Source organism: Bombina bombina, chromosome 6, assembly GCF_027579735.1.
Source record: "Bombina bombina isolate aBomBom1 chromosome 6, aBomBom1.pri, whole genome shotgun sequence".
NCBI classification, from domain to species: domain Eukaryota; kingdom Metazoa; phylum Chordata; class Amphibia; order Anura; family Bombinatoridae; genus Bombina; species Bombina bombina.
The window spans coordinates 727348636-727362254 of NC_069504.1; the positions used below are offsets into that span (position 1 = coordinate 727348636).

General features: G+C 39.7%; 1 protein-coding gene across 2 annotated transcripts in view; it reads right to left on the reverse strand.

Annotated features, from left to right (window-relative positions):
• Positions 1 to 12254: 12254 nt before the first annotated feature.
• Positions 12255 to 13619, reverse strand: part of LOC128662236 (lysophosphatidic acid receptor 2-like) — a 91354-nt gene continuing 89989 nt past the window's right edge. For both annotated transcript variants that reach the window (XM_053716057.1, XM_053716058.1), the window contains exon 3: positions 12255 to 13386. In XM_053716057.1, the coding sequence (XP_053572032.1) occupies positions 13088 to 13386 (299 nt within the window). In that variant the 3' untranslated portion in view covers positions 12255 to 13087. The remainder of the gene's footprint in view (positions 13387 to 13619) is intronic.

Genomic DNA, 13619 nt, shown 5'->3' on the forward strand with positions numbered 1-13619 from the left:
TTAGGGGCTAAATCGATTGCTTTATTTAAGTATTATATGCAGTTTGAAGTTGTATTTCACACTTTTATAACATTGGGGAACGTTTTTAGCACCAGGCACTTGTTAAGACACCTTCCCAGTCAGGAAGGGCCTTTCTCTGTAGTAGGCAGAGCCTCATTTTCCCGCCATTACTGTGCAGTTAATTTTGAGTTCAGTACATGAAGCTGCATGTGTGAGGGTCTGGAATCCACTAAAAACGTTCCTAGAAGGCTTCATTTGGTATCATATACCCCCTGGGATTGGTGAAGTCGCAGCAAAGGCTGTGGCTGGGACTGTAAGGGGGTTAAAATTAAAAACAGCTCCGGTTTCCACATTTTAAGGGTTAACAGCTTGAAAATTGGGGTGCAATACTTTGAATGTATTAAGACACTGTGGTGAAAATTTGGTAAAGATTGGATAATTCCTTCATAGTTTTTCACATATTCAGTAATAAAGTGTGCCCTGTTTAACATTTAAAGAGACAGTAACGGTTTTGTTTTAAAACGGTTTTTGTGCTTTATTAACCAGTTTAAGCCTGTTTAACATGTCTGTACCTTCAGATAGATCATGTTCTGTATGTATGGTAGCCAATGTGGTTCCCCCTTCAAATATAGTGTGATAATTGTGCCATTGCGTCCAAACAAAGTAAGGACAGAACTGTCACAAATTGTAAAGTTGCCCAGGATGATTCCTCAGACATAGTTCTACATCATCTCCTTCTGTGTCTATACCAGTTATGCCCGCGCAGGCGACCCCTAGTACTTCTAGCGCGCCAATGCTTGTTATTATGCAGTAATTGACGGCAGTAATGGATAACTCCATAGCTAATATTTTATCCAAAATGCCAGCATTTCAGAGAAAGCACGATTGCTCTGTTTTAAACACTGTAGAGCAGGAGGGCGCTGATGATAATTTTTCTGTCATACCCTCACACCAATCTGAAGTGGCAGTGAGGGAGGGTTTGTCAGATGGGGAAATTTCTGATACAGGAAGAATTTCTCAGCAGGCAGAACCTGATGTTGTGACATTTAAATTTAAATTAGAACATCTCCGCGCACTGCTTAAGGAGGTACTATCTACTCTGGATGATTGTGACAATCTGTTCAACCCAGAAAAATTGTGCAAGATGGACAGTTCCTTGAGGTCCCGGTGCACCCTGATGCTTTTTCCGATACCTAAACGGGTGGCGGACATAGTGAATAAGGAGTGGGAGAAGCCAGGCATACCTTTTGTCCCTCCTCCTATATTTAAGAAATTGTTCCCTATGGTCGACCCCAGGAAGGACACATGGCAAACAGTCCCTAAGGTCGAGGGGGAGTTTTCTACTCTAGCCAAGCGCACGACCATTCCTATTGAGGACAATTGTGCTTTCAAAGATCCTATGGATAAAAAAATTGGAGGGTTTGCTTAAAAAGATTTTTGTACAGCAAAGTTACCTCCTTCAACCTATTTCGTGCATTATTCCTGTCACTACAGCAGCGTGGTTCTGGTTCGAGGAACTGGAAAAGTCGCTCAGTAGGGAGACTCCGTATGAGGAAGTCATGGACAGAATTTACGCACTTAAATTAGCTAATTCCTTTATTTTAGACGCCGCTTTGCAGTTAGCGAGGTTAGCGGCAAAAAATTCAGGGTTTACAATTGTGGCGCGCAGAGCGCTCTGGCTAAAGTCTTGGTCGGCGGATGTATCTTCCAAGACAAAATTGCTTAATACCCCTTTCAAAGGTAAGACCCCTTTTGGGCCAGAATTGAAAGAGATTATTTCAGTCATCACTGGGGGAAAGGGCCATGCCCTCCCACAAGATAAACCTTTCAAGGCTAAGAATAAGTCCAATTTTCGTTACTTTTGCAATTTCAGGAACGGACCGGCTTCCAACTCGGCAGCCTCTAGACAAGAGGGTAACGCTTCCCAGACTAAACCAGCTTGGAAATCAATGCAAGGCTGGAACAAGGGTAAACAGGCCAAGAAACCTGCTGCTGCTACCAAGACAGCATGAAGAGGTAGCCCCCGATCCGGAACCGGATCTAGTAGGGGGCAGACTCTCTCTCTTTGCTCAGGCTTGGGCAAGAGATGTTCAGGATCCCTGGGCACTAGAAATAGTCTCTCAGGGTTATCTTCTAGAATTCAAGGAACTACCCCCAAGGGGAAGGTTCCACATGTCTCACTTATCTTCAAACCAAGTAAAGAGACAGGCATTCTTACATTGTGTAGAAGACCTGTTAAAGATGGGAGTGATACTCCCAGTTCCAACTGTGGAACAAGGTCAGGGGTTTTTACTCAAATCTGTTTGTAGTTCGCCAAAAAAAGAGGGAACTTTCAGACCAATTCTGGATTTAAAAATTCTAAACAAATTTCTCAGAGTGCCATCGTTCAAAATGGAAACTATTCGAACGATTTTACCTACAATCCAGGAGGGTCAATTTATGACTACCGTGGATCTAAAGGATGCGTATCTGCATATTCCTATCCACAAAGATCATCATCAGTTCCTAAAGTTCGCCTTTCTGGACAAACATTACCTATTGTGGCTCTCCCATTCGAACTAGCCACTGCTCCAAGGATTTTCACAAAGGTGCTCGGGTCCCTTCTAGCGGTTCCAGGGCCGCCACTAGGAATTTTGGGGCCCCTGACTCATCCATTGATCAGGCCCCACCCCCCCTCCTTTGACATGTGCAATTTTTGACCAAGTGACTAAAACATATATGCACTTTATTCTTAATTGTCTATTTAAACTTTGAAATGTTGTAAAGGTAGTAACATATACACACACAGACACACTCATACACTGAAACACACAAACAAACTCACACATAAGGATTCACATATAGACACTCTAGCAGACACGCAAAGAAACACACTCAGACACAGACACCCAAACAGACACTTAGCACTTGTTTACATTGACCTGACAAGTAATGAGGTAAACTATAGTTTTGTAAAAAAAAAAAAAAGGAGATTTAGAAAACAAAATATGGAGTTCTGATTATCTTTTTGTAAAGGAAGATGACAACTAAATTATGACAACAGCATGCAGTGGCTGAAAGGAAGGGCCCTGAACTGCCTAAACAATAATTTAAAGGTTAAATGGTGGATTGGTTACTTCCGGAAAGGTCTAGTTAGTCTCAAAGTCTGTAGAAAGATGTGAATAATTAGTAGTAAAGTCAAAATGTCCTAAAAAGGAACAGACAATGGACACACACACACACACAAACTCAAACTTGCACATACACCCAAGGAAACACCAACAGAGACAGCCTCAGAAAACACACAAAGACATACACCCACACACAGAGACACCCACAGAAAACACAGAAAGACATACACACACAGAGAGACAACCACATAAAAAACACAGAAAGACATACATACACACACTCTCACTGAGAGATCCACAGAAAACACACAAAGACATACACACACCCTCACAGAGACACCCACATAAAACAAACACCCTCACAGAGACATCCACAGAAAACACAGACATACATACATACATACCCACACACACCCTCACAGAGACATCCACAGAAAACACAGACATACACACCCACCCTCACAGAGGCATCCAGAGAAAATACACAAAGACAAACATACACACACCCTCACAGAGACACCCACAGAAAAAGCTCAAAGACAAACACACCCACCCCCACAGAGAGACCCACAGATAAAAAATACATACACACTCATAGAGACACAAACCAAAGCACAAAGACATAAACACAGACACCCACAGAAACACTCACAGGAGGAAACATTTATGCACCTTGCATCACCTAAATCAACAGTGTGTGACATGCATGATAAAAAAAAATTCAGAAATTAAGAGATCACTTTTTAAAGAATCATATTTGTAAATGTGCAAACAAAAATAATTCTGTGAATTTAAAATTGTACATTAATGAGCTGGGTAGATGGATAGATGAAGAAAAGTACCTTTAAAAGGTTGACATATGTTTGTTTGTTTGTTTGTTTGTTTTGTCCCCATTTTCCCCAACCAAGAGCACCACTTCAAATATAGTGTACAAATTTTCCCAGCTGTCAGCTGTACTTATGGATTTTGAAAATGCTGTACTCTATATGGTCTTGGTGGGACCATAAGCTGTGGTACTCATACCATTAGATCTGGTTAAATGCAGTATTTAGGCTTTTTGGTATGTATTTCAAAATTAAGTCATCTGTAGTGTAAACTGAACAGTTTTAAGTTAACCTGTCTCATTTCAAACACTGAGCAATCTTAGTCTAAGAGTATAACATTTTATGCAGATGTAAAAATCTTAGATAAAATGCCTCCTTGCATCTGGAAAGTTCTTGCATAAAGGGGCAGTAAACTGGAATGTTATATATATATATATATATATATATATATATATATATATATATATATATATATATATATATATAAAATGCATATCTGCCAAAAGGGCATTTACCATTTGTGTATTGAGGAAGAAACATTTCTGCATGGTTTTAAATATAGAATTTCTACAGCATTGTCAAATAATCATAAATACACTGCTGCTAAAAAAAATGTGTTTTTATGGACCCCTAGCCCCACCAAACAACTACTACCACACTGAAATTACAATCCAAAATTGCACAAAGAAAAAAAACATTTGCTAAGTAAGTCCTACCTCCTCTGCAAATGAAAGTGATCTGCCGTCTGACTCTGGCACACACTGTACAAAGTCCCAAGTCTGTCTCACACTGCGCATAGTGGTTTAGTGCACACTAAGAAATCCTCTCAAATGCTAATACTTTACTCCTTGTAATAACATTTCCCATGCTCAATTAGCACTCTGCTGTAGTACCCACTGGTGGCTGCCAAAATTTAAAAAAAAAAAAAATTTTTTTTTAGTTCTTGACTCATGGGGCCCCCCTGGCTCATTGAGCCCCTGACAGTAGTCATCCCTGTCACCCCCTGATGGCGGCCCTGAGCGGTTCTAAGACCCAGGGGCATTGCAGTGGCACCTTACTTGGACGACATCCTAATTCAAGCGTCGTCTCTTTCAAAGACAAAGGCTCACACAGACATTGTTCTAGCCTTTCTCAGATCTCACGGGTGGTAGGTGAACATAGAAAAAAGTTCCCCGTCTCCGTCAACAAGAGTCCCTTTCTTGGGAACAATAATAGATTCTTTAGAAATTAAGATTTTCCTGACAGATGTCAGAGAGTCAAAGCTTCTAAACGCTTGTCAAGTTCTTCACTCTGTTCTACGGCCTTCCATAGCTCAGTGCATGGAAGTAGTAGGGTTGATGGTTGCAGCAATGGACATAGTTCCTTTTGCGCGAATTCATCTAAGACCATTACAACTGTGCATGCTCAAACAGTGGAATGGGGACTATACAGACTTGTCTCCAGTGATTCAAGTAGATCAGAAGACCAGAGACTCACTCCGTTGGTGGCTGACTCAGGATCACCTGTCCCAGGGAATGAGCTTCCGCAGACCAGAGTGGGTCATTGTCACGACCGACGCCAGTCTATTAGGCTGGGGCGCGGTCTGGGATTCCCTGAAAGCTCAGGGTCTATGGTCTCGGGAAGAGTCTCTTCTCCCGATAAACATCCTGGAACTGAGATCGATATTCAATGCTCTCCGGGCTTGGCCTCAACTAGCAAAGGCCAGATTCATAAGATTCCAATCAGACAACATGACGACTGTTGCTTACTTCAACCATCAGGGGGGAACAAGGAGTTCCCTGGCGATGAGAGAGGTGACCAAGATCATCAAATGGGCGGAGGATCACTCCTACCACCTGTCTGCGATCCACATCCCAGGAGTGGAAAACTGGGAGGCGGATTATCTGAGTCGTCAGACCTTTCATCCGGGGGAGTGGGAACTCCACCCGGAGGTGTTTGCCCAGTTGACCCAATTATGGGGCATTCCAGACATGGATCTGATGGCGTCTCGTCAGAACTTCAAGGTTCCTTGCTACGGGTCCAGATCCAGGGATCCCAAGGCGACTCTAGTGGATGCATTAGTGGCACCTTGGACTTTCAACCTAGCTTATGCGTTTCCACCGTTCCTTCTCATTCCCAGGCTGGTAGCCAGGATCAAACAGGAGAAGGCCTTGGTGATTTTGATAGCTCCTGCGTGGCCACGCAGGACTTGGTATGCAGACCTGGTGAATATGTCATCGGCTCCACCATGGAAGCTACCTTTGAGACAGGATCTTCTAGTACAAGGTCCATTCGAACATCCAAATCTAGTTTCTCTCCAGCTGACTGCTTGGAAATTGAACGCTTGATTTTGTCTAACCGTGTGTTTTCGGATTCTGTGATAGATACTCTGGTACAAGCCAGAAAACCTGTGACTAGAAAGATTACCATAAAATATGGAAAAGATATATCTGTTGGTGTGAATACAAGGGATTCTCATGGAGTAAGATTAAAATTCCTAGGATCCTTTCCTTTCTCCAAGAAGGTTTGGATAAGGGATTATCAGCGAGTTCTCTAAAAGGACAGATTTCTGCTTTATCTGTCTTGTTACACAAACGACTGGCAGCTGTGCCAGATGTTCAAGCTTTTGTTCAGGCTTTGGTCAGGATCAAGCCTGTTTACAGACCCTTGACTCCTCCCTGGAGTCTAAATTTGGTTCTTTCAGTTCTTCAAGGGGTTCCGTTTGAACCCTTACATTCCATAGATATCAAGTTGTTATCTTGGAAAGTTCTGTTTTTGGTTGCTATTCTTCTGCTAGAAGAGTTTCTGAATTATCTGCTCTGCAGTGTAATCCGCCCTATCTGGTGTTCCATTCAGATAAGGTTGTTTTGCGTACTAAACCTGGTTTCCTTCCAAAGGTTGTTTCCAACAAGAATATTAACCAGGAAATAGTTGTGCCTTCTTTGTGTCCGAATCCAGTTTCAAAGAAGGAACGCTTGTTACACAATTTAGATGTAGTCCGTGCTTTAAAGTTCTATTTAGAAGCAACAAAGGATTTCAGACAAACGTCTTCTCTGTTTGTAGTTTATTCTAGCAAGAGGAGAGGTCAAAAAAGCTACTGCTACCTCTCTTTCCTTTTGGCTGAAAAGCATCATACGATTGGCTTACGAGACTGCCGGATGGCAGCCTCCTGAACAAATCACAGCTCACTCTACTAGGGCTGTGGCTTCCACATGGACCTTCAAGAACGAGGCTTCTGTTGATCAGATATGTAAGGCAGCGACCTGGTCTTCTCTGCACACTTTGTCCAAATTCTACAAATTTGATACTTTTGCTTCTTCGGAGGCTATTTTTGGGAGAAAGGTTTTGCAAGCCGTGGTGCCTTCTGTTTAGGTAACCTGATTTGCTCCCTCCCTTCATCCGTGTCCTAAAGCTTTGGTATTGGTTCTCACAAGTAATGGATGACACCGTGGACCGGACACACCAATGTTGGAGAAAACAGAATTTATGCTTACCTGATAAATTACTTTCTCCAACGGTGTGTCCGGTCCACGGCCCGCCCTGGTTTTTTAATCAGGTTTGAAGAATTTCTTTCTCTATACACTACAGTCACCACGGCACACTATAGTTTCTCCTTTTTTTCTCCTAACCGTCGGTCGAATGACTGGGGGGGCGGAGCCTGGGAGGGACTATATGGACAGCTCTTGCTGTGTGCTCTCCTTGCCTTTCCCTATGGGGGAGGAGAATATCCCACAAGTAATGGATGACACTGTGGACCGGACACACCGTTGGAGAAAGTAATTTATCAGGTAAGCATAAATTCTGTTTTTATTGATCCATTTCAGCTTATACAAAACACTTGGCACACAGCAGCAAAAAGCGACGATTCGGGCTGTTAACCCTTACTCATGCTTATTCAGAACACCTGTTAGCTGCTCCTTAAATACCATATGACATTAACCCTTAACACAACAAATAACATTGTGATATCTAAACAACTACAAAATATCACCACCTAGTGGTCAAGACTTATTATTCCTAAAAAAATTGTTAAATACATAGTTAAAAACAATCTGCTGTTAGTTGTTACTATTTTCAAATATATATACCTTACAAATTCATCATATGATAAAACTATTATCTATGCTTCAGTTTACTTATTCACAGAAAATACAATGTGGTTTATATTACAAACTATCTTAAATTTTACTCACAAGAATACTGTCATATCTATTTCCCTGTTGATCCCTTTGGGAACTAAAGCATCCAACTTATGTATCCAAAAGGATTCTTTCCTCTTTAGTTGTGATTCCCTATTTCCACCCCTTCTTTGGGGTTCAACGCTATCAATGACTTGCCACCTCAGTTGTGAGATATTGTGACCAGCTTCAATAAAGTGACAGGCTACCGGGGCCTTCATGTCCCCACATCTTATATTTGATCTATGTTGACTGAGGCGATCACGTATTTTTCTGTCTCGCCCAAATAGATTTTGGAGCACGGACACTTTATGAGATAAATTGCATGCATAGACTCACATGTATACAATTTGTTGATGTTAAATTTCTTACCTGTTTGGGGGTGTACAAACTCTCTACCCTTTATGACTGAATGACAGCTAGCACAGTTTAAACATGGATAGTTACCACATGATTTAGATGATATATATGTCTGTGTTTTTACCTTAGCCCCAATATCATTCTTGACTACTAGATCTTTAATATTGGGTACTCTCCTATATGCCATAAGTGGATAGTTTTGAAACTCAGTTATATCTGTATTACAGTTTTTTATTATATGCCAATGTTTTTTAAGGTATTGGGCAATTTCAGCACTATATGGATTGTACTGTGTTACACACACTATTCTATCCTATTTATTCCTAATTTTGTGCCTATTTTCACAGATATTATTGGCTTTTTGTTTCTCCCTTTCCACTAAGTTAGAAGGATAACCCCTTTGTACAAATCTCTCAGTCATCTCTCTAAGTCTTATCTCTTTCATATGGCTGTCACTTACTATTTTATGAACTCTGAGCATCTGGCTTTTTGGTAGGGAATTTTTCAAAGACTCATGATGGAAGCTATCATATTTAAGTAGGGAATTTCTGTCTATACTCTTCCTACACATGTCAATTTTTAAATTGCCAGTCATGACATCCTTGTGCACTTCAGTATCCAAGAATACAATATTAGTCTCACTAAAATTAAGTGTAAATTTTAGTCCCTGCACTGCACTATTCAACTGATTTACAAAATCCAATAGGGAACCAATGTCACCCCACCACACGCCAAACACGTCATCTATGAAGCGCCACCAGGCTGCCCCATATTGTAAGAATAAAGCATTTTCATAGACAAAGTTGTCTTCAAAACAACTCATGAACATGTTGGCGTAGAAAAGATCTAGTAGTCAAGAATGATATTGGGGCTAAGGTAAAAACACAGACATATATATCATCTAAATCATGTGGTAACTATCCATGTTTAAACTGTGCTAGCTGTCATTCAGTCATAAAGGATTGAGAGTTTGTACACCCCCAAACAGGTAGGAAGTTTAACATCAACAAATTGTATACATGTGAGTCTATGCATGTAATTTATCTCATAAAGTGTCCGTGCTCCAAAATCTATTTGGGCGAGACAGTTAGAAAAATACGTGATCGCCTCAGTCAACATAGATCAAATATAAGATGTGGGGACATGAAGGCCCCGGTAGCCTGTCACTTTATTGAAGCTGGTCACAATATCTCACAACTGAGGTGGCAAGTCATTGATAGCGTTGAACCCCAAAGAAGGGGTGGAAATAGGGAATCACAACTAAAGAGGAAAGAATCCTTTTGGATACATAAGTTGGATGCTTTAGTTCCCAAAGGGATCAACAGGGAAATAGATATGACAGTATTCTTGTGAGTAAAATTTAAAATAGTTTGTAATATAAACCACATTGTATTTTCTGTGAATAAGTAAACTGTAGCATAGATAATAGTATTATCATATGATGAATTTGTAAGGTATATATATTTGAAAATAGTAACAACTAACAGTAGATTGTTTTTAACTATGTATTTAACAATTTTTTTAGGAATAATAAGTCTTGACCACTAGGTGGTGATATTTTGTAGTTGTTTAGATATCACAATGTTATTTGTTGGTGATCTGAATAAGCATGAGTAAGGGTTAACAGCCCGAATCGTCGCTTTTTGCTGCTGTGTGCCAAGTGCTTTGTATAAGCTGAAATGGATCAATAAAAGCTAAGTTTGTTCAACAATTTTCCTATCTTTTTTGGTGCTGTGGAAATCAGTTGACTACATATTGCAGAGAGGTGTGTGCAGTGGCCCTCTACCACGAGCATCAGGTGTGTGCTGTCTGTCACTTGGAAACTAGTACCAATTGAGCATTCTTTAAATGCCACGGCCTACCTAAGTAATGTTGCTGACCATGTCCATTCCTTTATGACTACAGTGTACCCATATTCTGATGGCTACTTCCAGCAGGATAATACCCTGCATATTGAATATAGATTATACGGTTTATACTACATGTGTCCTTGTGTATTTTGGAATGGCAATTTGGATGGTTCTGGGGGACAAGTAAAAGCTTAGGCCTGTCTAGGGGAGTTCTCTGCATGTCATTTGTACAGTAGGGACATGGCAGTTTAAGATGTGGACTTTCCTTGAGAGGTTCTGTCAGACCCCCAGTTTATTTTATATAAGAGGGAGCAAAGCTTCCCACCCATGACAATACCATACAAAGTATGCAAATGTGAAGCTTTCTAGGTGCTCACTCATAAGCTTACATTCTTGTACTTATTGTGAACATTATTTCTTCCCCTGTAGCAGAGGCATAACTATAACTGACTGGGTCCAGGTCAAAGTCTGTGGCAGCCCCCCCACCCTCATTTGAACAGCACCCCTTTCAAAGCATACCTAAAGCTATATACACACACAATCATACATAAATACACAAACACATGCTCACACACACATACACAGGAGGAAGGAGTTGATGCACAAGCTATCAAACATCCATAACAAACACTACAGCATAGAGAAAGTCATTAGCACAGCAAATTGCTTGCTTTCTGTGCAGAGCTTTCTTCCTTTTTTCCCCAGTTTAGTGACCTCTAGTGGGGATTATAAAAAATGCAGCCTGTAAACAAGCTGCTCTGAAAACTTATTCTACTTGAGTAGCAATGGGCCCCCTAAAAGTATGGTCCGGGTAGCAGTGGAGAGCCCTGTAGTTATGCCCCTGCCTGGTAACCACATTCACAGATTAGTAAAATTATGATGAAAAAAGTTAGGAGCTACAGAGGTAAAATTGTTAATAAAATGAAAGGACAAGTTTCCTGCCATTATGTAGAAACTCAATGGGTTCAGTTTTTTTTAACCATTTTATGCCCATTAACTTAGAAAATAAAGGACTGTTAGAAAAATGATCAAATATAAAAAAAAACTTATTAGGAATGTATAACAGTTTTAAAGCTTTGTATATATATATATATATATATATATATATAATTTTTTATATTTTTTTGCTTTTTATTCCCTCTGGTTACATGCGTCAATATAACTGTAACACTCTAAAGCAGGCCTCCCAACTGTCCCTATTTTAGAGGGACAGTCCCTAATTCTGATCTCTGTCCCGCAGAGACAGCCACGTCTCTCGCCCACTTTCCACCCATTCCACCCCTTGTGAAGCATGGTTGCATAAGCAGAGAGTGCAGGTGCTAGCATGGCCTGCCTGCAGTCCTGACCTGTCTCCGATTGAGAATGTGTGGTGCATTATGAAGCACAAAATAAGGCAACAAAGGCCCTGTACAGTTGCGCAGCTGAAGACATGCATAATGGATGAATGGGGGCAAATTCTGCTTGCTAAACTTAACCAACTGGTATCTTCATTGCCTAAATGCTTTATAAGTGTTATTAAAAGAAAAGGTGATGTTACACAGTGGTAAACAGACGACTGCCCCAACTTTTTTGAAGTGTGTTGTAGTCATCAGATTTTAAAATACATCAAATTCACAAAGTAAAACATCAAATAATGTGTTAAGAAAGTGTTTTTTTTAATATAGTACAGGGTGAATTGAATTTTCAAATTACTCTTTTTGCTTATTTTTTTAGCATTTTCCATACTGTCTCGACTTTATTATTATATGTATGTGTGTGTGTATATATATATATATATATATATATACACACACTCACTCGTGTCTACCTAATTGGCTGCCATGCGTGTGTATGCATGTTGCTGTGCAGGACATGGGGATACATCATTTATAGTGTGTGTATATATATATATTAACTTTTCATTAATTAAAAACAAAAAAGTTAATAGGCATTTTACCAAGAAATAAACTCCTGTACAACTTTACAATAGTTTATTTTTCTGCTCTTTTTTAACATTTAATTGTCCCAAAATATCTAGCATACTGTACATTTCATATACATAAACACGTAACCTATTTATCAACAATGTACAAACGTTCATCCTCTATGTTCATTTAATACAACTCAATTATTCCACTTATTACATCACATATCTCCTTCCCATATTCCTTTTCAACCTGTCTATAGTGGAAAATGATGGTTATGTAAAATACATAAGTAAGCGATCCTGTGGCTAATCCAGCAATATATCACTTTTTATTAACTGCGTCTTTGCTCACTCACACTTTATTCTATTCTCTATGTAACCAGTAACTATATGCTGTTTTTCTGCGGATTCGCGTCTCTCTAGAGCTAGGTGGGCTATACTATGATGTCTCATTTAAACTTTTTGGAACTGATCTATACGTTTTCTATAGAGACACTTTTAAAAAAAAAAAAAAGGGATTTATTTCACTCTTAAAAATATAAATATTTTTATATTAATAGTGGAAAAAACATTACTAGATTTAGGAAATAAATGTCCATTCCAAAAAAGGAAGCAATTTGGATGCAGCAGCAGCAGCAGCAACATTCTTATATAAAAAAAGGCAAAGCCAAAAAGTTCTCAAATTGTTTGTATCTCTATATTATATCAACCATAATTGATACGTCTCCCCTTCTTGCTTGCAGTCATGTGATCTCCCTCTTCCAGTTAATCCTGGGTTTACACACTATGTTTTCTGGAAAGTATTCCAAGGGGGTGTGAATATTCTGGTACCCAAAAAAGTTAGGTAAGAGTTTAACATCCAGATGCCACCAGCACATCTCTAGAGGGTTGAGTCCCTCATTAAATGTCCATTGGTAGACAATATTCTCCTCTCAGTATTTGTGGATTTCATAGAAGGTGTATATTTTGAGCCCCTGTTGCAAAAGAAACAGAGTATCTGCTTAAAGGTGTTCCTCATTTCATTGTCCCGGTAGGAGTAGACAATTGGGTTAATTACAGAATTGATCTCGGCCAAAAGGAGGAAATACTTCTCAACAGCAAGTACATTACAGGATTTGCACCCTAGACCATCCAGAAGGAGAACGACTTGGCCAGGCGTCCAGCAGATCACAAAAGCACCTGTTGAAAGAGAAATGTGGATGAGTCAGGGTAACAACTAATCCATAAATATCAATAGCAGTTATGTTGGTAACTACTTCCATTTTTTTTTAATATGATAGCAATTATATTTAGGTAAGTTTCTCTTTTATTTGGGGAGGATGATGAAAATGGACAGAAAGAAAATGATCTCAGGTTGGGCACAGATGGATTAAATAGAATGATAGTCAGTCCAAAAATTGTTTTTCTATAGA